Source organism: Orcinus orca, chromosome 1, assembly GCF_937001465.1.
Source record: "Orcinus orca chromosome 1, mOrcOrc1.1, whole genome shotgun sequence".
Classification (NCBI taxonomy): domain Eukaryota; kingdom Metazoa; phylum Chordata; class Mammalia; order Artiodactyla; family Delphinidae; genus Orcinus; species Orcinus orca.
The window spans coordinates 60,758,753-60,785,135 of NC_064559.1; the positions used below are offsets into that span (position 1 = coordinate 60,758,753).

Below are 26,383 nucleotides of genomic sequence, written 5' to 3' on the forward strand. Positions count from 1 at the left end.
ACCTGAAAGCTGCTGGAAGAAAGGTAGAGCATTCCCCGTCCCAAGGTTAAATCTTTGCCCGGAGCTGGCCACTTGGGAAGGAAAATCTGAATGGACCGTGGTTAAGAATCAGAAAATGACTGTGTGTAACAGCGCGTTTCTCTTGGTGGGGATAAGGCCCACGCGGAGCATTCCCGACAGGTGAGCTGCAGCACGAGGGATGACTTAGTCGACCTCCAGCGGGGTCGGAGGGCTCGCCCCTTGAGCAGCGCACGCCAGAACAGCCACGGTCTGACCTGAGTCCTACAAGTCCTCTGCGCCCGACCCAGCGTACGTCTGCTGCGTTCTTGCGTGCCGCCGCCACCGCCGCCGCCGCCGCGAGTTCGCATCTTGTGAGCCACCGACCAATGGGACAGAAGCCAGTGCCTGGCGTCCTCTGTGATTGGCTCTCAGCAGGGAGGTGGTGGCGGAGGGTGGGCCTTAGGGCGTGAACGGTTTTCTGCCGCTCAGCGGGCGGGTGGCGACTCGTGAGGTTCCCGCAATCAGGAAAGGCTGGGAGTCACTGCGATCAGAGGCGACTGTCTCAGAACTGCTTGGCCCTGCCGGGAGGAGGCGCCACTCGCAATTGCAGGTTCCTGCGCTGGGGCAGCGATTCAACCTCACTCCGGTTGGCCGAGGAGGAAAAGGAGAAGGAAAGGGCCGGGCCGGGTCCCCGCCCCTCGCGCCCCAGATGGATGTGCCTGGCCCGGTGACACGGCGGGCGGCGGCGGCGGCCACCATGCTCCTGCGCACGGCTCGGGTCCCGCGCGAGTGCTGGTTCGTGCCCACCGCGCTGCTCTGCGCCTACGGCTTCTTCGCCAGCCTCAGGCCGTCCGAGCCCTTCTTGACCCCGTACCTGCTGGGGCCCGACAAGAACCTGACGAAGAGGGAGGTAGGCGCGGGGGGCGGGCGGGAGGTGGCTCGGCCGGCGCGGGGCGCGGGCGCCGAGATGTGCGGGAAAAGGTGAGAGCGGGCGGAGGGGCTGTAGCTGAGGAAAGGAGGAGTGAGAAAGGCGCTCGAAACGCGGGAGCCATTCTGAGCAGAGATTGCTGACTTTTCTCAGTTGGAAGGCGCTGCCTTAATTCACGCTGTTTTTCTCTCCTGCGTTGGATTGATAGGCCGTGTCTTAGGTGAAGGGCTCGAAACGCGGTTCGGGAGCCCCAGTTCACGTGTGCTTCAGGCGATGTGCTGATGATGCTGTAATGGAACTTAGCCCCACTCTGCTCCGACTGATCCAGCAGTTCCTGCTTGGGGGCGGGGACGGGGGCGGGGGGGAGGAGAATATTTGGAGAATAAAAGGGAAAACAGCAGGTTGTACTTTGGACATGGTAAAGATTTAAATAAATATTTGCTGCCGGAAAGTAAGGAACCAGATGCTGAGTAACTCCTGCTTTCTGAAAGGATCTTCCCTCTACCTGCTGCACCCTCTTCCTTCCCCTACTTTGCATTGTTTACCCTTGAGAGATGGAAGTGCTCAAATAAGGACTGTACAAGACAACAAGAACCCATCATCTTGTCTTGATTTTTGGTTGGGCGAGACTGTGTCCAGGAATACGCTTCCCACACGCTCCCCCAACCCCACCTCCCGGGATAAAAGCAGATATTTAGATGGTATCACATAGTTGACATTTAATTATAGTTTTTCTTGCGTTGTGAATTGTTGCTTCACGGATGTTAGTTTTGCTCCTTTCTGTTCTGCTGCGACGTTGAGAGTAATTAAGAGTACATAGTCCATGATCAAGAACTTTTTGCTGACTGACTTCCCCAGGAGGATTTATAAGTAAAGTACTTGGAGTGCATTGTGTACTTTAAAAATGTGTTTAACTCTTTAAAGTGTATGGTCAATCTCAACACCAGTTTTTTGAAAAAGAAAGACATTATATTAACTGAAAAAGGACTTAAACTCAAGCTGCTACCACAAAACCCAAGTAAAGCAGATTCAGCATCCTCTTCCTTGAACACTACAAAGCAAGAAAGCTGAGGTCTGGTATTCCTTTCTGGAACAAAAGGGTGAAAGCTGAGTGGGCAGTTGTTAGCTGTTTCTTATTTCTTATGTCTACTTCTCCTCCCACCCTGCCTTCCTGTCCCAGCTGCTGTGAAGTACTCCTCCCATTTAAACCTTACTCTCTACCCTGTGATTAGTAGTCACCTGTTTTGAGTATCCCTGCATAACAGGTCAGAGCAGGATGTAATTACTCATAATCCAGTTTGTTGTTGCATTGCTCCTCCATTTTCAAGGGCACTTAACAGGGAAGGGATTGAACTCTTGGTTGAGGATTTCACTTGAGTTTCCCACATTATCTCACCCCTAGCAAGTGGCACTTTTACCCAACTTCAGATCTACTTCTCAGTCTTATGGACCACTCCACAAGGAACTGTAAGAGTTACTCATTACCTATTTGAATTATAGTATTGGTTAAAAACAATAATAAAGGGGAAAGGGCCAACTCTTGTGAACAGAATGATTCTCCAAGAAGACAATTACTTCAGTAAATACAAGAGAGAATGATTCTGGAGACCCACAGCAAACACCAAATCTGAATTGTAGCCACTGAAGCAGAAATGATACTGTCTGTGAGCTGCTAACAATTAAAATTTCATGTGAACTGCCACGTGATCTGCACAGTTTGTGCACCTTGCCTGAAAGAGAAGCACACGGGGAGAGAAACATGCTCCCATTGTTGATATTTGAAAGCCGAACTGTTTTGTACAAGTGCCCTGGGCAGAATTGCTGTGTGATGTGCCATCATGTGTCCTGTCTTATCAGAAAGCTGCCTAGGTGAGTGAAATATGTTCGAGGCGTATAGCAATAAAGTAGAGGGGCCAGGCCTAGGAAACATTTGCTGAATGTGTAACAAAAACATAGCACACTTCTGTTACTGCAAATTAGATGAGGAAGAGGGCAGGGTTTGAAGAAAAATCCAGAAGTCTGGAAAGGGATGTTGTTTGTGTCTGAGGACCTCAGAATCATGGCCGATTCTGATGGTCGTGCAAAGTATGGCTCTGTCCACCCTCTCTGGAACCCTAGGTTTTTAAAAATCTCTAGTAACTGAAATAAATAGGACAAGTTGTTCTCCTTTCTGACTGCTTGTTTTCACCAAGGTACAGTTATTTATTTATTTAATATTACATGATTTTTAGGCAAAGCAAATGCCAAATCATGGTCAGTCTATTTGTGTTGAATTTTGTATTTCCCTCAGGAGACTTCCCTCAGATGACTTTTCCCGCAGTCATCTTAGATAGAGCTGTTGTTAACCGAGGCCAAAGACAAAAGGAGGAAAAGAAGGTCAGAATTTCCTCTTTCCACTCAAAGGATTTTTTTTTCTTAGATTTCAGGAAAACCATTAACCTGTATCACTTTATAAATTTTAAACAGGTTAAAATTTGTCTTTCAGTAGTTGAAAGCCAAACTTTTAATAAAATAGAGCTCTTTATCACCAAAAATTTTTTATCCTTTTATCCTTTATTTTTATATCCTTTTATCCTTTATATATCCTTTTATCCTTTTATTTTTATCTTTTCCAGCATGGGATTTGATATTCACTACCTTTCTTTGATACTTTTAAGACATTAAATTTAAAACTATTCTGCCTAATATTGAGAGCCTTACAGAATTTGGCTCTTATCTCCTTAACACCCTTATCTCCCACTACATCCTTCTTCCCCTTGCCTTCTACATGCCCAAGTTCCATCCACGTTAATCTTATAGTTATAAATCCAGTGGATCTAACTTTCTCATCCTTCAAGGTCCATCTCAAAGGAGCAACCCCCCATATTTCCTAACTCCCTTGTCAATAATTTACGTGTATGTGCTCTTCACTAGGTTCAGAACTCCTGGAGAACTGAGGCTTCATTTTATTCTTTTTTTGTTTTCGTAATCTCCATACAGTTTGAAAACAGTGTTGTGCAAATAAATGCTTACTAACTAGTTGTCTAATTGAAATGTGATTCTAAAATAAAGTGTAAATCTGAATTAGAGCTTAAAACTGAACAGCTGTTTTCCCTTGACTCTGGGTCTCAGAAGAAAGCACAAACAAGCTCTGATCCAAAGAACTGTGAAAGGCACTTTAGAATAAAATCAGTTCCCTTAGCTCACACGGCAGATTTTTACCTGAGATAAGAAGGTATCGTCCAGGTGTGGCCAGTAAGAGTCTGTAACCTGTACATTTTTGCAGGTAGGAAGTTTTGCTTCAGGATTCAGAGTATCCATCAAAGAAGCATTTCCTGGTGTGACAGCTTCTGCTTGGAGGCATTGAGAGAGAAGGGGTCTTATGGAGACTTTTGGAGACACAGTGGCTAAGCTCTGCATATTGTCTGGTCTTCTCTCTTCATGAAAGCCCCATAAAAGCACCCCTACGCAGGTTGAAAAAGCTGCTTTATGGCATTAGAAGTAAGCCTGGAACATAGTAGATGATCAACAATAGTTTTCTGATTGAAGAAATGGGGCATTTTAGGGTGGTGGATTCAGAATATCTAGGTGCAGATACTCCCTCTGCCGGTGACTAGCTGGGATAACTTCGGGCAATTCACATAAGGCCTTGTTTCCTTGGTTGTAAGATAGAGATGATAAAAGCATCTACCGCTTAGCGTTGTTTGGATTAAATGAGGTCATATAGGTGAGGTGATTAGCATAGCGTGTGGTGTCAGTAGAGATGTACTATTATAATGCTGATAATGCTGTGGGAGGGACGGTCCTCTTGGGTTGATGTCTCTCCTAGGAGTAAATTCAGATTTCTCATTGAGAATAAGTTAAAGAGAACATATCTGGTCTTTTTCCCCTGCTTGCCTTTATTTTAGTTTCTACTTGGCATTGCTTTTCCTTATCTTCATTACGTAAACTGTGGTTTTTGTATTAGGAGTGGAATTAGACTCATAAGCATAAACACTTTAAATTGATAATTGAAAGGATGAGGTTTATATAACGAAAACTTCACAGTTAATCGTTTGGGGACAACTAGTATTGAAGGGTATATAACATGTCTAAGTGCAGACAGTATTACTGGAGTGAAGAATCAGTGAAAGTCCCAAGCGGTGTGGTGGAGAACAAAGAAGACTGGGTATGGAAGGAAGGTATTTTTAAAGGGGAAGTGTGGTGGCTAATAGCTTTGTAGTATTATGTTGGGGAAAATGTGAAGGTGAAGAAATATGCAGAGTCAAACAGAGGAGGCAGTTTCACACTTAAGAAAACTGTAGGAGAATGAATAAAACTATAGGCAAAAAAGGAGTGGGAAGTTGCTAATGGAGCACACCTGTGAAGTCTGTAGGGAAGCCTTCACTCCTCACGGCTTTCATCTCAAGGTTGCCCTTATACCCTTTGGTTTTCTACTGAGAAGCCTCTGACCCTGTGTTAAGTCAGCCGAGTGCACTTTGTTCCTCATTTGATAAAACTTACACACTTGTGAATAAGAATCATTTCTACAGTTCTCGATTATTCTTTCACGCACACATTCAGGCACAAGAAAGTTTCCTGGTAAATGGAGGTTGCTAGATGATTTGCAAACACAAATTAGACCGGAATTCATGAAGGCGAGGCTATTAGACAAATCACTTTTGATATTCAGCCAGTCAGAAATCAAGTCTGGAATGTATTTCAGATTATGTTTTCCTTTTATAGTTGTTCTCTGCATTGGCAATTATTTTATAATAATTTACTAAAAATAAAATTTTTACTTTATTGTTCCTCTAAAACCTTAAAACAATTAGTTGGGTGAACTGAGGTATACATGAGAGTTAAAAAGTAAGTCAAACCCAAGGATTAGATTGCTCCATCACAAAGTATTTAGACTGTTAGTAAGACTACCTTTCAGAACGCACTTAAAAACTGAGGCCACTGATCCAAACTTTGAAATGATCACTTATAAAACTGACTCGCTTAAAGCCCCAGGAACTTACTAGGCTATGGGGTAGGTGTAAAAAGAGGGAAAAGTCTCCTACAATGATTGTTATTCGAAGAATGGGGACGACAGTTCAGTTAATTTAATTTGTATTGTCCCTAGTGGTCTGTGTTTCAGCTTCAGTCCTTAAGTCTTTAAACGTATGAAAAAAGAGTAAGTGATTTACATGTACTCTCTCATTTAGTCCTTGCAAGAAACCACCCTGTGGCATAGGTTTTACTTCTCTTTTACTGATAATGGAGATTAAGGCTAAAAGGAACTGGAAAAAAAACTTGCTTAAAATCATACGGCAAATGATGGAACAGAAATTCCAGCTGGGGTCTTTGTGGTTTAAATATTATTTCTACTATCTTCCAATGAAAAATTAATGAAAAAAAAACCTTCCATTTTTTTTCATAGTATAGACATACAAAAAGAAGGACAACAGAGTTGCTTATAATGCTACCATCCACAGATAGTTACTCTGTTAAGACTGTAGGACAGATTTACCTTCTTTATCTATTCATGTTACCCCAAAGAAATGAAACTTAAAATCAGAGAAACCTAATCAAACAGTAGGATCATGGCTGCCTGTTCTGTGGCTAGAAGTAAGAACTGACAATGATTCCAAAACATTTATTTGTTTCCAAAGCATTTATTGAGCCAAGTATCTTCCAAACAGTGTGCGAGCTGTTAGGTTGTGCAAATGAAAGTCAAGTCCACCCTGAAAGAACCTATAAAGCAATGGTTCTAAACTCTGGCTCATAATAAAATCTCCTGGGAGGTTTCTAAAAAATGCCTGCGGCAAGGCATCCACATTTTTGAAAGCTCCTTGGGAGATGTGTAGCCATGGTTAAGAAGCAGTGCCATGAGGTAACTGAGGAGACTGACACATACAAAGCAGTATCAGGAGAGCTTTTTGGGTGGTGGGATACAAACACTATCAACTGCAGCAAAGTCTTCCAGGATGAGGAAGGCCTTGAACTAGGCTTTGATGAATAGGGAAGATTTTATTAGGAAAAAGACGATGGGGTGGAAACGGAGAAGTATATTCCAAACAATTATCAGAATTGTTGTCAAGATTTCTTTGGTTGATAAAAATGAGATCTTTGAGGTACTGGTAGATTGTTTCATGAGAATAAATTGTTACGAATGTTCCCGGTCCTTTGAGATCACTAACGGGATTTTATCTTTTTTCTACCAGGTCTTCAATGAAATATATCCAGTATGGACTTACTCTTACTTGGTGCTGTTGTTTCCTGTGTTCCTTGCCACAGACTTCCTCCGTTATAAACCTGTTGTTCTGCTGCAGGGACTCAGCCTTATTGTTACATGGTTCATGCTGCTCTATGCCCAGGGACTGCTGGCCATTCAGTTCTTGGAATTCTTCTATGGCATCGCCACAGCCACTGAAATTGCCTATTACTCCTACATCTACAGTGTGGTAGACCTGAGCATGTACCAGAAAGTCACGAGTTACTGTCGAAGTGCCACCTTGGTGGGCTTCACAGTGGGCTCTGTCCTAGGGCAGATCCTCGTCTCAGTGGCAGGCTGGTCCCTATTCAGCCTGAATGTCATCTCTCTTACCTGTGTTTCTGTGGCTTTCGCTGTAGCCTGGTTTCTCCCTATGCCACAGAAGAGTCTTTTCTTTCACCACGTTCCTCCCTCCTGCCAAGGAGCAAATGGCGTCAAGGTACACAATGGTGGCATTGCTACTGATACCTCAGCTTCTAACCACCTTCCGCAGTGGGAAGACGTTGAATCAAAAATCCCTCTAAATACAGAGGAGCCTCCCATGGAGGGACAGGTAAGCACAGCCTTAAATGCCTGGTGGTTGCTACTCTGGGGCTAGACCAATGGTGAAAAGCAGACAGGAAAGTCCCTCAATTCATTTGGATTCTGGTTTTATCTTGAGTTGCTTCATTGGTTCATTAATTCATTCATTCAATATAACGTTGATTTATATTAGGGATGACAAATGTATTTTCCTCTGGAGTAAATGACCTCCGGGACTGGCACAACATTATTATTATTATTTTTTTTTACTTAAATTTTATTTTAGATTTTTTTTTTTACATCTGTATTGGAGTATAATTGCTTTACAATGGTGTGTTAGTTTCTGCTTTATAACAAAGTGAATCAGTTATACATATGTTCCCATATCTCTTCCCTCTTGCGTCTCCCTCCCTCCCACCCTCCCTATCCCGCCCCTCTAGGTGGTCACAAAGCACCGAGCTGATCTCCCTGTGCTATGCGGCTGCTTCCCACTAGCTATCTATTTTACGTTTGGTAGTGTATATATGTCCATGCCACTCTCTCACTTTGTCACAGCTTACCCTTCCCCCTCCCCATATCCTCAAGTCCATTCTCTAGTAGGTCTGTGTCTTTATTCCCGTCTTACCCCTAGGTTCTTCATGACATTTTTTTTTTCTTAAATTCCATATATATGTGTCTTTCTCTTTCTGACTTACTTCACTCTGTATGACAGACTCTGGGTCTATCCGCCTCATTACAAATAGCTCAATTTCATTTCTTTTTATGGCTGAGTAATATTCCATTGTATATATGTGCCACATCTTCTTTATCCATTCCTCTGATGATGGACACTTAGGTTGTTTCCATCTCCTGGCTATTGTAAATAGAGCTGCAATGAACATTTTGGTACATGACTCTTTTTGAATTATGGTTTTCTCAGGGTATATGCCCAGTAGTGGGATTGCTGGGTCATATGGTAGTTCTATTTGTAGTTTTTTAAGGAACCTCCATACTGTTCTCCATAGTGGCTGTACCAATTTACATTCCCACCAGCAGTGCAAGAGTGTTCCCTTTTCTTCACACTCTTTCCAGCATTTATTTCTAGATTTTTTGGTGATGGCCATTCTGACTGGTGTGAGATGATATCTCATTGTAGTTTTGATTTGCATTTCTCTAATGATTAATGAAGTTGAGCATTCTTTCATGTGTTTGTTGGCAGTCTGTATATCTTCTTTGGAGAAATGTCTATTTAGGTCTTCTGCCCATTTTTGGATTGGGTTGTTTGTTTTTTTTGTTATTGAGTTGCTGGCACAACATTATATTGCTCATGTTGGAGATGTCTTAGAAGCCACAGCAATGTCTGTCTCTTCTTCATCTTTCTATCCTCAGAACTTGGTATGTAAAGGAAGCTCTAGAAAAAATTTTCTAAATGAATAGGTGAAATGATTCCAATAAATGATGAATATCTACTTCCAGTTTCTGAATTGAAGTCCACAGTATGTAAGGATAGGAAGTTATCTTCCTCATCTGTGCTGACAGCTATGTGTGATACAGGCATACCTCAAGGATATTGTGGGTTTAGTTCCAGACCGCTGAGGTAAAGCAAATATTATAATAAAGCAAGTCACACAATTTTTTTTGTTTCACAGTGCATATAAAATTTATGTTGGTACTATACTGTAGTCTATTATGTGTGCAATAGCATTATGTATAAAATAATATACATACCTAAATTTAAAAATACATAATTGCCAAAAAATGCCAACCGTCATCTGGGCCTTCAGCGAGTCGTAATCTTTTTGCTGGTGGAGGGTCTTGCCACGATCTTGTTGGCTGCTGACTGATCAGGGTGGTGGTTGCTGAAGGTTGGGGTGCTGTGGCAATGTCTTAAAATAAGACAGCAGTGAAGTTTGCCGCATCGATTGACTCTTCCTTCAGGAATGATTTCTCTGCAGCATCAATGCTGTTTGATAGCATTTTACCCATAGTAGAATTTCTTTGAAAATTGGAGCCAGTCCTCTTAAACCCTGCTTTATGAGCTAAGTTTATGTAATGCGCTAAATTCTTGGTTGTCCTTTCAACAGTCTTCACAGCATCTTTACCAGGAGTAGATTCCATCTCAAGAAACCACTTTCTTTGTTCATCCATTGGAAGCAGCTGCTTATCCATTCAAGTTTTATCATAAAATTGCAGCAGTTCAGTCACAACTTCAGGTTTCACTTCTAATTCTAGTTTTTTTTGCTATTTCCACCACATCTACAGTTATTTTCTCCACTGAAGTCTTGAACCCCTCAAAGTCATCCATGAAACAAAAGTTTTACAACACAATGGTTTATTCTGACACATTTCGTTTACTTTTTTATAATGTGATCACTGCCCACTAAACTGATTTTATTACCAACTAATGAGGTGAAATCTAAAATTTAAAAAACTCTGTCCTAGACCACCTTGATATTTGTTATTTATAGATATGCAAAATGTCAGTACTTGATATGGTGAAGAATTATAAACTTTTAGAGTTAGAAGTGATTCTAACCACAAATCATATAACAATCAGAGCATGTTAAAGGGACTTTAGGTCACATCACCCTTTCATTTTAGAGATAAGGATTCAGATCCAACACTAGTGAGTCGTGCAAAATTACACACATGTACTCCTAGACATAATTTTAGAGCAGATATGAAATCCACTTCAATCTGTACCTTGCTCCGTGAAGTCTTTCGGTGGGATAACAACATGGTCAGAACCATCATGTTGGCCATGGTGAGGTAAAATTAGGATTCAAGTCAGTTTCATGGTCTCCTTGGCTCAGCTACCGACACCAGGACAGGCAAGCAGTGCTGCTTGGCAGCTGTACAGCCCTAAAATACTGCTTGCTTTTCTTTGACGAGCTTGAAGGAAAATTAGAATGTGGATATTGGAGATCACAGTGCCATCTTAAGTTGACAAAGCCCATCAATGAACCATAAATGATAATCGTGGTAATTACAGTAAAGAAGAGTTCTAGGTCAGTGGGTGGTTTTATCTTGACTTAAAAAGAGGGAAAATGAGGTAGAAGTCAAAGTGATAGCCCAGTCCACAAGTTATCTTAGAGTATTTGTAAGTTGATTTTCAGAATGAGTCCTACTGCTTTGGGGCAGAGGGTGCTGACATTGCAGGAGGAGGAGCTGCCAAAGCCAGTGATTTTCTTTCCCAAACAGGCAACTGGACTCATTTTGTGCTTGGCATATAGTTGGACATGATTTTTTTTAAGTAGCTTATCCATTAGAAATGATGTAAATTAAACCAACTCTTTAGCACAGGGCTTGACATGAGATTAATGCTTAATAAATATCTGTTAATAAAACTATACTTTTATTTGTAGACTGACACCTTTTACTATTAGGAAGCATTCTTTGTGTGTGTGTGTGTGTGTGTGTGTGTATGTGTGTGTGTGTGTGTGTGTGTGTGTGTGAGTTCCATAAAACACAGACAGCAGCAAAATAACTTTTTATCTTGTACTCAATATCATTTATAGAAGCAGAGTATAGCGGATTTTGAAGAAGGGAGGCAGTCCCCAGTACTAGTACTTACCAGCAGGGTGACCTTGGGCCAGTTTCTTAATTCTTTGTGACTTTTAGTTCCCTCATTCATATACCTACCTCATAGGGCTATTTCAAGTATTAAATAAAGCCATGTAGAGCTTTCAAATTAGTATACATAAGTAGGTAATCAATACACGGTAATTTCTATTATTATCTTTATCATTAGATATGAATAATCAAGAACAGCTTTGTACCTTCACTGTAGATCTTTATTTGTGAGGCTGTAAATAATTTCTCATCTTCCCTTTGAATTTGTTGAAGGTATTCTGGGCCTTATGAAGAGTTATGAGAGTCTGGTACTAATTCCATCACAAGTTCTTTTTCTTTTTTTTTCTCTTTTTCTTTTCTTTTTTTTTTTTTTACTTTTTGGTCACACCGCGTGGCATGCGGTATCTTAGTTCCCCCGACCAGGGATGGAACCTGTGCCCGCTGCAGTGGAAGTGTGGAGTCTTAACTGCTGGACCACCAGGGAAGTCCCACAAATTCTTTTTCTTTAACTGAGTTAGGCTACCCCTAAATGTAGAGTGTTAAATCAGATGATCACTAAGCTTTACTTGACTCTAGAATCCTGAGTTTTGTGAGCTGATGTGAAGGTACTCTCTTTTTTCTTCTGTTTCCCAGGCATACCATGAACAACTTCTCCTTTCCTCTCCAGTCCCTCACATATGTAGGGATACACAGAAGTAATTTAATTGAAATCATCAGCCCTTGACTTAAATCTTCATAGTCTAGGCATTAAACCCTAGTTATCCCCTCCCCCTACATTTTCCTATTGTATATAGAAGAAAATGAAAAATTCTGATCATGGCCTACAAAACGCCATACAATTTGGCTGCTTGCCAACCTCTCTGACCTTCTCTCTCAATTGGGCTGAAACACATCAAGCTTGTTCCCACCTCAGAACTTCAAATCAGGAGATTGTGTCAGTCAGGACTGCCCTTCATTCTGATCTTCATGGCTGGTTCCTTTATGTCACTCAGGTCACAGCTCGGACATCAGCTTTTCAGAAAGCCATTTAACACTCTTAGCAATCATTACTCCATTCCAAAGTCACTTGCTAGCCCATTACCCTTTTTACTTTCTTTATAGTATTATTCCTACTATAAGCTCTCTTTTATGTGTGTGTTTATCATCTGTCTCTCTTACTCCAGTGTTAATTTCATAAGGGCAGGGCAGTTAATTTCATGGCCTTAACAGGGTGATTATGGTGGGTTTTTTCCTGCCTCTGTCTCCCAGCTTACGCAAGGCATGCAAAGTCCAGCAGCAGCTGAAAGTTAAAACCATGGGATCAACCTTTTATTTCTAGCTAGACAAGTGAGAAAGTGGGGGGCTTGCATGTTGAGGAGTGAGGGGGTCATCCCCATTGGTCTTTTTCTCCCCAGTTACCACATCTCCCCTGCAACCTCAGTGATGGCAGAGGTCTTCACTGAGAAATGGCCTGTGTCTCTGGACAAAGGAACAGGTTAAGAGGCTCCTATTGTCTGAAGAGTGTGGGGGCATGCCCGTTATTTTTCTTTCTTTTCTCTTGCTATTTAAATTGACAAGAACAGATACTACACTTGATCTTAGCCAAAAGGCTGAGATGAAATAGACAAAATAAACTTTAAGCTAAAATTACTGTCAAGTATAAATTTTACTAATATAGTAATTCCAAAGGACCAAGGAGCAGGGCAGTGGCTTTATTGAGAACCCAGGATTTATGAGCGTCCACCGTGCCCAGTCACTTTTAAATCATCAGCACAGCCCTATAATTCAGATATTTAGGTGAAGTGACTTGCCCAGGGTCACACAGCTAAGTGAGAGTCTTCTGGGACCAACAGTAACTTTTGCAAAGGCGTCTCTTGCTATACTTAATCACTGCCACCCTCTGACACTCACATTCTTTCTTTTTATACTATTCTGTTTCCTTGGGTCAAAGAATCCGACCCCTGAATTAAGGTTAAATAGGAATTAGTGGCAGATCAAAAGCCAAAATCGCTTCAAGATATTCTTTTAATTCCCCCATGTAATGCCTTTAGTCACAAAAATATAGAACAATATAGAAAATTACAAGTCAAGCGACCTTAGTATTCACAGGCAAGCACTAATATATTTTAATGTACCATGATCATATTAAAATAGAAATAACTATGAAACATTTTCTGCGGAGAAGCAGCCCCTGCGGCAGGCAGCAGGAAGGGACAGGAAGGCTGCACGGCGCCCAGGCCTCCGATGGCCTAGGTCTCACCCCGCAGCGCACTGTTGATGCGCCGGAACGCTGCTTCCTTCTCCGAGTCTAGGTCTTCGTTGGTGACCCGGAAACCCAGCTTAGGGGCTGGGGGCAGCCTCAGAGGCTCCCCTCGCCTGTGCGGCAGCAGAGGAATCCTGCGTTTTCGGGGCCTGGGACCGTCAGGTGTGAGGGAGACGTTCCTCCAGGGCCGTTTCTGCCCTCTTGTTGCCTCTGCATCTTTGTCAGGCTGGCTTTTCCTCTGGGAAACCACCGGAGCTGCAGAGGGCGACGGAGGGCCCTCCTTGCTCCCTTTCTTTGCAGACTTCTGGGGCAGCCCTTGCGGTATGGCGGGACCCCTCCTTCTCTTCACTGGCAGGAAACCTCGGGTGGAGCTATATGAGCTCGTGATGGCGTTTCTTTGGGGGCAGGAGCTCATACAAGAGGTCTGCAGTTTCCTGTTGGATCTGTCTTCTGCCCTCTTGGCGTGGAGGTCTCTCTGCAGAGGTCCAGGCCTGGGCACGAAGAAGGAGCCCCCCAGGGGCCTAAATGCAGATCGTGCGCCCCCGGTGTCATCGGGGCTGCTTCTCTGGTCTTCGTTCCTCCCTGTGACTGTGGGGACTTCCTCCTGCTTGGCCATCCCTTGCCCGCTCTCTCCCAGGGCCCTCAACACCGTCTTATCTGTGCTGTAGTTCGGGACACAGCTGGGTGTCGTGGGCCCCCGCGCCACACTGACAGTGACTGTGTCCACTGCGGACACTGAGCTGCGGGATGTCGTGGAGGTGCGAGCACCCATCACCGCCTTCTTCCGATGGCCTCGACTGCAGATGGAGATAAGGACCCCCAGAAAGGAGCGCAGGGTCTGCGGGATGGTAGAATGGGGTCTCAGAGACTCTGTGGCAAAGCGCAGATGCAGAGTCACTGGACACTTGTGGGCTGGCCTGCGAGTGGATAGCTGGCCATAGACAGCTGGGTGACCCGGGCCGGCCACGGGAAGTCGGTGGGCGCGGGGAGCGGGCTGGGGGCAGCCGAACCCTCCTGGCAGGTGCTGGTCCCCCAGTGCCCGGGGCGGGGGTGAGGGGCAGGGCCTACCTAAGTAACTGCCCCTAGAGAACTTGGGTGAGGTCGGTCCTTGGATAGAGAGCTGGGCTCCGAGCACTCTCCTTCAGCTGTCAACTCGGCCAAAAGCGGAGTGCGCTCTCTTTGGCCTGTTGCCTTTTTATACTCTGCAACCTGTGAGCGAACAATGGGCGTGTGTTCGCAGGGCGCAAAGGTTTAGGGAGGGGTGGCGCATGCGCAGAGTACACGTCAGGCCCTGGGGCGCGCAGGTGAGGATGTGCGCCCCTGGACCGTCTAGCGCTTCTGAATCTCCCGGGGGTCTGAGGGTTGGAGGTGTTTGCCTTGAGGGTGATGAGCTTCTTGGCAGGGCAGCTGTCCCTTCTCCTCCGGCCGGCTCTAACTGTACAGGTTGGGTCCCCGGCCACCAGAGCGGGAAAGCTGGAGAGCAGGGTACCTGGCTCAGCAGCCGCCGCCCGAGGTGGCAGATTTGGCATCAGCGCCTGTGCGTCCGCCTGCCCTCCCACCTGGTAACATTGGAGGAGAGAGCCGCTGAGAACAGAAGTGCCAAAAAAAAAAACCCCAAAAAACCCAGAAGTGCCCAAGCCACCGAGATCCTGCTGGGGTGACAACTGAAGGGGCAGGCAGGGCGGACTGGGAGGGACATATATACCAGGTCCAAACCCAGAAAGATCTGAAATGCACGAGTCAGAATGAAAGTCCAGAATCATCCTTGGGCTTTGGGCTGAGCTGGAAGTATAGCCAAACTCTTCAAGGTCTCCAGCTCCACCTGCAGTTTCTGCCTGGCTGGGACATTGCCCCAGAGTGGGGTTAAGTTTAAGGAGTCGAAGGAGGCATACATTTCCATCCTCTGGATCACTGCTCACCAAAAAATACATAATGCCAGGCACATATGTAATTTTGAATTTTCTAATGAACACGCCAGGAAAATGAAAATGGTGGAGTCAATGTAAATAATAGATTTTTAATTCAGTATCTGCAAAATGTTAGAATTTTTACATGTGGCACGAGAAATGTGGTCATATTACGAGGGCTTGAGAGCCGCATGGAGCAAGATAGAGGACAAACAGCATGCAGTTGAAACTCTAAGAAGTGAACGCTAACAGGCAGATGGGGCCTGGAAGTCCAAAGTTGAATAACAGCACTCAGGACCTATTTGTTGATTATGTTAATGAGTCATGGTAAATAGAATATAAGGAAAACCAACATTTATTGAGCACTTGCTACATACTGAATAATGCTTATCTAGTTCTTGCAATAACCTGTTGAAGTAAGCATTAATTTCCATTTTACTGTAAAAAGCCTAAGATTCAGAAATTTTTCTCATCTGAGTGTAGACAAGTACGCTGCTGATTCATCATCTCAGCTCCCATTTATTTTGACCTGGGTACCAGACACTGTGCCAAAAATCTTATATTCATTATCTCATTCTTATTAAAACTACTATCATTAAAACTCTATGATATAGGTATCACTGTCTCCATTTTACAGGTGAGGGAACTGGAGCTCTACTGATTTTATTTAAAAGATTCATACTTAATTTTTTAAGTAAACAATACAGAAAACTACATAAAAAGAAGTCAAAATAATCTGAACTGCTGGGTGCAAAGATTACCACTGTTAATATTTTAGTGCCCTTTCTAAATATCTCTGTTTGTACAGATTTTATAGTAAATGAAATTATAACCTACATGTAGGTTTATAACTTTATGGTTTTTTACTCAGTGTTAATTCAAGACTGATCTTTCTTTCTTTTCATGTCAGAATAGCCTTCAGAACCCAAAGAATTGAAACCATAATGGTGAAAGTGACTGGGGGGAGGTTTGTGTTGGGCAGTATTCTGTCTTTCTCACCAGGCTGGCCCTGAGCACTAAAAGTCAGGATCAGAAAGACTTGTGTGAAGGACAAAGTCTGTCTTTTGACCCTCCCCATTTTTTTTTCATTTGTGGTCACAGCCTTTCCCTCTGGATATCTCCAGTTGGGCCCCTGCCAATGGATATGTCTGAGTTGGGATGGAGGGAGAGAGTGTGTAGCTGTATATGGCTGTGCCCCCTACCTTTGGCAGCTTAATGCCCTTGAAGCTCAGATAGGTGTTATCTCCCCTGAAAAAGAGTAGCCAAAGGCAGGTCTCTGTGCCAACTCTTAAAAGGTTTCCAGTGCCCCTGAACTAGGGCTTATGAACTAGGGCTCTACGAGATACCAGGCAAAGGCAAGAATGAGTATTCTTGGAACAAGATAAGTGCACAGCAGGCCAGAGCAGGACAGAGTGTCCCAGAAGCCTTTTATGGTGGAAGAGAACTTTATCATTGCCGATTCTTAAGTACACCTTGAAAGCGCCTTCTTCTGTGCTATTGTTCTTGTTTCCTTTGCTTTGAATGTTCTTAATTGTTTCTCTATTCTAATCTTATCTATCTCCCAAAGCCTGTCTCAAACACCAGTTCTTCCATGATACATATTTTGGTTCCTTTTCCTTGAAACCAGATGTACTATATTTGTCCGCATTGGTTAAGGCTCATTGTATATGTTTGTACTATGTTTTGGGTAATGAAATATCAATGTCTGAGAAAATAATGATAGTCTTCCTTTCGTCATGAAAAAAATGTTCATTGTTTATAGCAAGAATTAGGATTGTGTCCTTCAACAGCACAATAAAAGAAGCAAACTTATTCTCAAGTTTCCATCCTAGCTATTGGCTTGATAATAGACAAATCTCCCTCTGCATATAACTGAGCTAAGAAAAGAGTAGCATTTAACTTGGTATTATAAACACCTAACTATACCTATTAAAAGGTTCTATTTAAAGAAGGGGCTGCACAGAAATTAACGTAAAATGGATTAAAGACTTGAATGTAAGACCTGAAATCATAAAACGCCTTAGAAGAAAACATACGTGGTGAGCTCCTTGACATCTGTCTTGGCAATGTGTTTTTAAATTTGACACCAAGAGCAAAAATAAGTGGGACAACGTCAAACTAAAAAGCTTCTATACAACAAAGAAAAACATCAACAATGAAAAGGCAACCTACTGAATGGGAGAAAATATCTGCAAATCATATGTCTGATAAGGGGTTAATATCCAAATTATAAAATGAACTCATACAACTCAATAGCAAAAAAAGAATCCAATTTAAAAGTGAGCAGAAGATCTGAATAGACATTTTTCCCAAGAAGACATTCAGATGGCCAACAGGTACATGTAAAGATGCTCAGTGTCACTAATCATCAGGGGAATGCAACTCAAAACCAGAATGAGATATCACCTCACACATGTTAGAATGACTGTTATCAAAAAGATAAGAAATAAGTGTTGGTGAGGATGTGGAGAAAAGTGAACCCTCGTGCACTATTGGTGGAAATGTAAATTGTTGCAGTCACTGGAAAACGGTGTGGAGGTTCCTCAAAAAATTAAAAATCAGGGACTTCCCTGGTGGCGCAGTGGTTAAGAATCGGCCTGCCAGTACAGGGAACATGGGTTTGATCCCTGGTCCAGGAAGATCCCTCATGCCACGGAGCAACTAAGCCCGTGCGCCACAACTACTGAGCCCACACGCCACAACTAACGAAGCCTGTGCACCTAGAGCCCATGCTCCGCAACAAGAGAAGCCACCACAATGAGAAGCCTGTGCACCACAACGAAGAGTAGTCACCACTCGCCGCAACTAGGGAAAGCCCTCATGCAGCAACGAAGACCCGACACAGCCAAAAATAAATAAATTTTAAAAAATCAGACTACCACATGATTCAAGAATTCTACTTCTAGGTATATATCCAAAGAAAATGGAAACACTAACTCAAAAAGATACAGGCACCCACCAATTCACTGCAGCATTATTTACAATAGCCAAGATATGGAAACAACCTAAGGGTCCATCAGTGGATGAATGAATAAAGAAAATGTGGTATACGGACAAATTTATATACACACTGGAACACTATTTATTCAGCCATTAAAAAGCGAATGAAGTCTTGCCATTTGCAACAATGTGGATGGACTTAGAGGGCATTATACTAAGTGAAGTAAGTCAGACAGAGAAAGACAAATATTGCATGATCTCATTTATATGTGGAAACTAAAAACAAAACAAAACAAAAACCCCAAGCTCATAGATACAGAGAACAGACTGGTAGTTGCCAGAGGAAGGGGGTAGGGGGTAGCAAAATGGGTAAAGGGGAGTCAAAAGGTAAAAATTCCAGTTGTAAATAAGTCTTGGGGATGTAATGTACAGCATGGTGACTATAATTAGTAATACCATATTGCATATTTGAAAGTTGCTAAGAGAGTAGATCTTAAAACTTCTCATCACAGGAAAAAAATTATAACTGTATGGTGACAGATATTGACTAGGCTTATTGTGGTGATCATTTCACATTGTATACAAATATAAAGTCATTGTTATATACCTAAAACTAGTATAAAGTTAAAGGTCAATTATACCTCAGTTTTTAAAAATAAAGGAGAAAGGGCTGACAGCAGGTGGGAGTAGTCATTTTACATCTGTAGGTTCTCATGTGCAAGATATGGGTTCCAGCCAGCAAGCGGGTTGAATCATGCTGCTGCCATTGGTGTTAATAATGTGTAACATGGCTCCTGTCACACATCCTGGCTCTTATATGCTAATTCACAGTTAGCTTCCTCTTGGTCCCTTTGGATTCTCTCATTTTGCCTTCCCATGTTAGTTGCAAAAGTAAAAGTTCCTATGTTCTGAGCGAGGCTCCGGAATTATGGCAACCTTTGATAGCTATTTCACAGGATGTCTGGAATCTCATATTGACTTCTTGGCATAGTCCAGGGATGATGGTACATAGTAATGTTTTGATTCACTCAGTTACATGCATAGTAGCTTTATTACTTCATTGTAATAGTAATATTTCCCATAAATACTGGGTAACAGAAAAAGTGTAAGGAAGAAAATTAAAATCACTGATTACCCCATCAGTCAGAGAGAACTGCTGCTAATATTTTGATTTATTTCTTTCTAAGATTTCTGTCTTAACCATTATCTTTCAGTGAATCTGATAGGTTCTCATTCATGGATTCTACCTGAACAGTGATTTACTAGGGTTGCTAATTATTGCCTTTTTTTTTTTTTTTTTTGGTTGCGTTGGGCTTGTGGGCTTTCTCTAGTTGCGGTGAGCGGGCTTCTCATTGCGGCGGCTTCTCTTGTTGCGGAGCACGGGCTCTAGGCGCGTGGGCTTCACTAGTTGTGGCTCACGGGCTCTAGAGTGCAGGCTCAGTAGTTGTGGCACACAGGCTTAGTTGCTCTGCAGCATGTGGGATCTTCCCAGAACAGGGCTTGAACCCGTGTCCCCTGCATTGGCACGTGGATTCTTAACCACTGCGCCACCAGGGAAGCCCAAATTATTGCTTATTCTTAATGTTGCTTGCCATTGTATGGGGAGATATGGAATGTCATCTCCCTTTGGCTAAAGTACGCGATTTCTGACCATCTTTCTACCTTCATTTTGTAAACAGTATATCATTTGCTGGATGTACTAATGTTTATAGAGCATTCAAAGCAAAAATTATATAAGAATGTGTTTTTTTCCCCAGGGGGATAAATGTAATTGCTAAGAAGTTTATACATACACACACACACACACACACACATATATGAAATAAGCAATTGGTTTTCACAAGGAACAAGAAAAAAGTCTGTTGAATAGAAAATTGAGTCTATACAATTGCTTTCTGTACAGTTGGCTTCTTCCCTTTTTCTGTGTAGGAATCCAAGCCAGACCGTCTCCTTGTGCTGAAGGTCCTGTGGAATGATTTCCTGGTGTGCTACTCTTCTCGCCCTCTGCTCTGCTGGTCCGTGTGGTGGGCCCTCTCCACCTGCGGCTATTTTCAAGTCGTGAACTATGCACAGGGCCTGTGGGAGCAGGTGATGCCTTCTCGTCATGCTGCCATCTATAACGGTGGCGTGGAGGCCGTTTCAACCTTACTGGGTAAGCAGTGCAGGGTGGTAGGGCAGCTTGGGAGGGGGAGATTCCTCTGGTAGTGAAGTCAACCATAATCAGATTTTCTCTCCCCTCCCAAGTTTGAAGTAACCCCAGAGAATGGATTACTTATTTTGAGCTCTGATTTTATAATTTAGGAGGACAATTTAGAATTGCACATGAGGTGGAGGGCTATGACTAACAAACTTAAATTCTTTTAACCTTTGGGAAACCTAATATAATGGTCCTCTAAATTGTCTTCTTATCTAGGTTTCCATTATCTCTGATTTACTGGGTTCTTCTGCCACTTGTTGAAAAACTTGGAGTAACCTATACAATACTTTATAACAACAGTAGCAAATATATTGTTTATATGTGCCAAGCGCTGCTCTAAAGACTTTATGTATGTTCTCTCAGTCCTCACAGAATTCCTAAGATAGGTGTAATTATTATCCCCAGCTTACAGTTAAGGAAGCTGTGGACAGATAGGTTAATCACTTGGCCAAGATGATATAGATGGTAAGTGGTAAAGTCGCGGTTTGAACTCAGAGCCTGTGTCTTTGGCCATTTTATTCTGTTGTCCCTTTCTAATTTGTCGACCCACCTCAGAAGGTTTTGGAAAACTTTATATGATTTCTGTAAACACTTAGAACTGTGACTGGCACTTAGAAAGCACTCCATACATTTTAGCTATCGTTATCATAATCATCATCATTTTACCACATAATAAACTGCCCCTCAGTTGGGAAGAGAGATGAGCCATCCTGCCGTGTTGCCAAGCTACAAGCAGTGGTTCTTTTTGATTCTCGCCTCTGTGTCCGCCTCAGTAGTTTTTCCTTAGCAGCGTCCCTGGCTCTGTATCCTCCTTTTCCTTCTCATTACCAGCTGCCCTAGTTCAGTCTCTCATCATCTCTCCATGGCTCCATACTATTTATTCCATCAAGTCCAAAATTCTCTGCCTGTCTTTCAAGGCCCTCCATAATCTTGAGCTACCCTGTTTAAAAGTTAAAAGATCTTAAAATGTAATAATCTAAGATGAATTTTTAATTTATTGAAATAGTATTTGGGTAGCAAAATGACAAATTTTCTCTTTTTGTTTTGTAGGTGCTGTTGCTGTGTTTGCAGTTGGTTACATAAAATTATCCTGGTCCACTTGGGGAGAATTGACATTGTCTCTGTTTTCTCTCCTGATTGCTGCTGCAGTGTACATCATGGACACCGTGGGTAACATTTGGGTGTGCTACGCATCCTACGTTGTCTTCAGAATCATCTACATGTTACTCATCACTATAGCAACGTATGTATTTTGATTCAAAGAACCATTAGGAAGAGCTGACAGGATTAGCTTTTTGGTTTCTTTACAAATTAAATTTTCTGGTTAAAAGAGGCAAATGGGAGGAAGCATTATATGTGTATTGCCAGTTTTTCTCCTGAGGAAGCATTTAGGCAAGGTTCTTTATTTCCTTGTTTAAATGTTCCTGCTGTTTTCAGATGTTTGCATGGGGTTTACATCATTTAGCAACAAAATATTCTTCACTTGGTTGGGAAGGGAATTGACAGTAGAAAGTACGGGCTACTCTTCACACTATCCTGGAAGTAATTCTTGTCTATGCGTTCTTTTTATTTTTTAAGTTTTCAGATTGCTGCAAACCTCAGCATGGAGCGCTACGCCCTAGTGTTTGGTGTAAATACCTTCATCGCTCTGGCACTGCAGACTCTGCTCACTCTAATTGTGGTAGATGCCAGTGGCCTTGGCTTGGAAATTACCCCTCAGGTAAGATCTCTGTTTCGGTACTGAAGATGTTATGAGTTGATCAGGGTAACAGAAGTGGAGCATGCTTCATGGAAACAAATTCAAACAATATCATCTTTTTGATGAGGCCCTAGAACATTTCTGTGTATAATTAACCAGCCTGGTGGAGCTGAGAGGTAATATTGGTTCCTTCCAGGCCAAGCCCTTCTGCTTCCTCATCCATTATTTCCCTCCATTTTAAATTCTGTGCCTGGAATACTACATCTCATGTTTGAGATGCCATGCTTCACCTCAGAGCTCTCTAAGTCTCCTGCTTCTTTATTTAAAACACCCCTCACCCAAATACCAAGGTAATGGCTTCCTGTTGCTGAATAGCATTATGATTCTTAACATATGACCTATTGAGAAAACACCTGCACAAACAGAGACAGTGTGAATAATTTTATTCACTCAGGAATTGTATAGTTGTATATGCCTTCTTGATTGTGAGTTGTAGGTAGGGCTTGTTCTGTACTTCAGCAAAATGGGCAATTGAATAAAAAAGTGCCTACCCTACCTCATCTCAGCCCAAATGATTCCATCTCCATTATTCCTTCCTTCCTTACATATTAGTTTTCTTAGAATACAAAGACCTAACATGTTAGCAGTAAGTAACTTTGTTTTTACTGAGGAGGTCTAAAAGAGAAATAGGTAATGTGCATTGAGTGCTTTCTATGTGCCGGGTACTTTATATAGAATTGTGCAGCGTTGTTATCAGGATTAGACATCAAGAAAATGAGTCTGAGAGATGTTGTGTTGTTTAAGGTCACACTCAATAATAGTATGGCAGAACCAGGATTCAAACCAGCATCTGACTCCAAAGCTTAGGCATCTCCCACTGCATCATGCTGCCTCACAAAAGGATGGGGGAGGGGGTGGACAGAGCAGAGGAATGGGAACTTATTACTTTCTTTTAAGTAAGAATTACTTAAGTATTTCCCAGTTACTACCTGCAATAAAAACCTTGAGAAGACCTCTCAAGGGCTAGGTACTTTCATTTGGGGTGGAGGGTAGAAGAGTAACTAGGTGCTTGTCATCTTGCTATAGAAGTGGTAGGTTTAAATGTATAGAATAATAGAATTTTGTGGGCTGTGCTGAAACTTGTAACTGCCATGATTAATTAATGAGTTTCCTATAGGAAAATGAAACAGAATTTTAAAGGACCTGGCTCAGAGTGTTAGCTTATCAGTAGTTAGTAAGTTATTTTAAGAAGAAAAATGATGATGATGTTGATAAACAACATAGTTACATTAAAATATTGGCTCGGAGGGACTTCCCTGGTGTCTCAGTAGTTAAGAATCCGCCTGCCAATGCAGGGGACACGGATTCAATTCCTGGTCCAGGAAGATCCCACATGCCGCAGAGCAGCTAATCCCATGTGCCACAAATACTGAGCCTGTGCCCTAGAGCCCGTGAGCTACGAATACTGAGCCCGCGTGCCACATCTACTGAAGCCCATGTGCCTAGAGCCCGTGCTCCACAACAAAAGAAGCCACCGCAATGAGAAGCCCGCACACCGCAATGAAAAGTAGCCCCCACTTGCCGCAACTAGAGAAAGCCTGCATGCAGCAACGAAGATCCAACACAGCCAAAAAATAAATAAAATTTTTAAAAAAATTGGCTTAGAAAAGATTCTTATAAAAAGTAATCTTATAATGGAATATATTGATAGTTGACCTTCTACTGCCCTCTTCTGGGCAAGAGTAGAGGTCTTGATATTCAGAATTTGGCCTGTTAATCATATCAGCTTGAGGGTAGAGACCAAGATTCAGTTATAACAGCAACAAAAATAAAAACAATAGTATTAACAGCATTAGCATTGTGCTAATAAACATTTGCATACATAATCTCATCCTTTCCCAACAACTCTGCAATTAGGAAATATTATGAATTACAAAATGTTTTGCAAATGAAGTTGAGGTTCAGAGACTGAGTCTCTCAATCCAGGCCATACAGCTAGTAAGGGGGAAGTCGGGATTTGCACCCAAGAATCAGCCTTCATGCTGTGCTGCCTCTTTGTATCCTCAGTGCCTGGCACATTGTTTAAGCACACAATGTTTTTTCAAGTTTTATAGAGAAACTGAATATACCTTTAATTATGGAGTCTGTTCACATATATGTAATAAAAGAGCTTACCTTCTAATTGATAATTCTATAAATTATTCTTTCCCCCTCTTTAGTTCTTCATCTACGCTGGTTATTTTGCACTCATTGCTGTGGTTTTCCTGACTAATGGTGCAGTCAATATTTTGAAGAAATACAGAAAGCCCCAAGATCCAGAATCAAGTTCTCAAGTGACCACTTCATAACACACTGCTAATGAGCTTCTTATCACAAGAACTCTGCACAGCAGCTGTGCCTGGATGTATTTAATTTTTTAAAGTGTAGACACATATTTATGAGTGTGCATTTCATGGCTTCAAAGCAGCCAATTGACTATACCTTGTCCTCCTAGAGTAATAGAATACTGTTCAGAAGTGAAGTGTACTTCATGGATTATTTACGAGAGCCAATATAAGGATGACTTTTTTCTGATTTGAAAGTGAGCTTGCTTTTGAAAACCAAGTAATCAAGAGCAATCAAGCAGCACGTGGTGGTGTATACTTGCTAGCAAGTGAGTCTGGTGTTTCATAGGTCAAGTACTTCTGTATCAGATTAGCCAGATGCTTGGCCTGGTGGGACCAGGGCTTCACAGGGGCCACAGGTGTTACAGGTCAGAACAGAAATATGTTCTAATAGCACCTGCCTCTGTTCAACTTAATTCTTATTTCTGTGTTATTCATGTGCATTTGTGTTTCTGCAGATGAAAGTTGTTCCTATCACTGACAATATGTGCTCTGGTTTGGTGTTTTATAAGGAATATGTGTCGTTAATAATTTATTTTAAAAAATTCATTGTGTAAATATTCTCAATTCCCATCTTGACAATTATGTATTTGTGTGGATTTTTCATTTTTACATTATTCATATGCTTCCTAGAGAAGCTAATTTAGTTAAATAGTAAGGCAAGTTTTGAGGCCTGCTAAAAATCTAAGTGACCTAATCAGAAAACTTAAGGCAGGTTTGCTTGTCTTTTATTCTTCAGTATGAAGGACTATTAATTCTATGATGAAAAGTTACTAAATGGGCTAAAGATACAACTAACCCATTTTGTATTTGCACTTTTATCTCCAAAATAAAATGGAAAAGTCTTTTTTAAAATAACTTCATCTCCATTTATAGCTTTTATATTATTTATCCTTCTTATTCAAGATAAAGATGTCGTTAAGAGTTGGATCATTCCAAGGTCTTTTTCACAAACTGAGACTCTTATTAATTATTTTGGTGGGACAGGAACTAGGATAGACTTAGTTCCTGTATTTTGTACATTAAATCTGCCTTTGTTTCTAAAGGTGGATCATCTTGAATATTTGCTTAAAATAAGAATTGCTATTGATTCCATTTCCAGGTTACTTGAAAAAAATGTTATTCTGTGCACATTTAATTGGGAAGTTAGTCTACCAAGTGGCTGCTAGCCTGAGACGTAACTATCTTGAAGCCAATTTTGTTGCCTAATCTTAAAAAAAAAATAGGTTAACTTTTTTAGAACGACATAGGTAAACACTGAATAATAGTGTCAGGATTCCAAAACTGACATATTCATTTATGTAAGCAGGAATTTTAGAAGCAAATGAATGATAAGAATAAGTCAGTTTCCACTCACCTTCCTTTCTGAATAAGGGAAAGGAAAAGAACACTAGCTAAGTAAGGGAAGAGGAAGTGATATCGTAAATAGCAGCCTCTAATTTTATATTTTGTCTTTGTTGTGTTTTATTTTGCTACATAGGGAATTGTTTACTCAGAAACAAGTAGAAAAGTGGTATTTGAGGAATTTTATTTAATTTTTTAAATAAAATAGACTGTGGTACAATCAATACTAAAGCAGTATTTCCCTGGAATTTAATTCAAAGTTTGTGGTACACAGTTAGAGCCTTTACTTATTTAAGACAATAATAAGTTTACATCTTGGTGTGTGGCCCTATTTGTAGAATGCTGAACCCAATTTGCAAGTTGTACTGTATGCAGTTTTGTAAAGAAGTGAAAATAATTTGTTGTACTTTTTATTCAATTCTGTATAGATTATAAACTTATTAAATAAATA

The 26,383-nt window shown here is 41.7% G+C and overlaps 2 protein-coding genes and 1 pseudogene across 2 annotated transcripts; 1 reads left to right on the forward strand and 2 right to left on the reverse strand.

Moving 5' to 3' along the window:
- The first annotated feature begins 466 nt into the window (after window positions 1-466).
- Window positions 467-26,383, forward strand: SLC19A2 (solute carrier family 19 member 2). Its single transcript, XM_004269738.4, has 6 exons — window positions 467-910; window positions 7,096-7,698; window positions 20,238-20,460; window positions 21,556-21,748; window positions 22,084-22,225; window positions 24,424-26,383. Exons 1-6 carry the CDS (start codon window positions 710-712, stop codon window positions 24,550-24,552), a joined length of 1,491 nt encoding a protein of 496 aa, XP_004269786.1. The 5' UTR covers window positions 467-709; the 3' UTR covers window positions 24,553-26,383.
- LOC125965625 (putative POM121-like protein 1) lies at window positions 11,141-14,618 on the reverse strand. Its single transcript, XM_049716069.1, has 2 exons — window positions 14,530-14,618; window positions 11,141-14,299 (listed from the first exon to the last, which is right to left on the reverse strand). The coding sequence occupies exon 2, from the start codon at window positions 14,231-14,233 to the stop codon at window positions 13,448-13,450; it is 786 nt and encodes a 261-aa protein (XP_049572026.1). The 5' UTR covers window positions 14,234-14,299; window positions 14,530-14,618; the 3' UTR covers window positions 11,141-13,447.
- LOC125962824 (uncharacterized) lies at window positions 12,715-12,820 on the reverse strand (annotated as a pseudogene).

Excerpts from the sequence above, each read along its gene's own strand:
- SLC19A2 (XM_004269738.4), top strand. The coding sequence starts at position 710 with ATGGATGTGCCTGGCCCGGTGACACGGCGGGCGGCGGCGGCGGCCACC. Across the intron at positions 7,699-20,237 it reads AGCCTCCCATGGAGGGACAG|GAATCCAAGCCAGACCGTCT; the intron begins GTAAGCACAGCC and ends TTTTCTGTGTAG. Across the intron at positions 22,226-24,423 it reads GCTTGGAAATTACCCCTCAG|TTCTTCATCTACGCTGGTTA; the intron begins GTAAGATCTCTG and ends CCCCCTCTTTAG.
- LOC125965625 (XM_049716069.1), bottom strand. The coding sequence starts at position 14,233 with ATGGGTGCTCGCACCTCCACGACATCCCGCAGCTCAGTGTCCGCAGTG.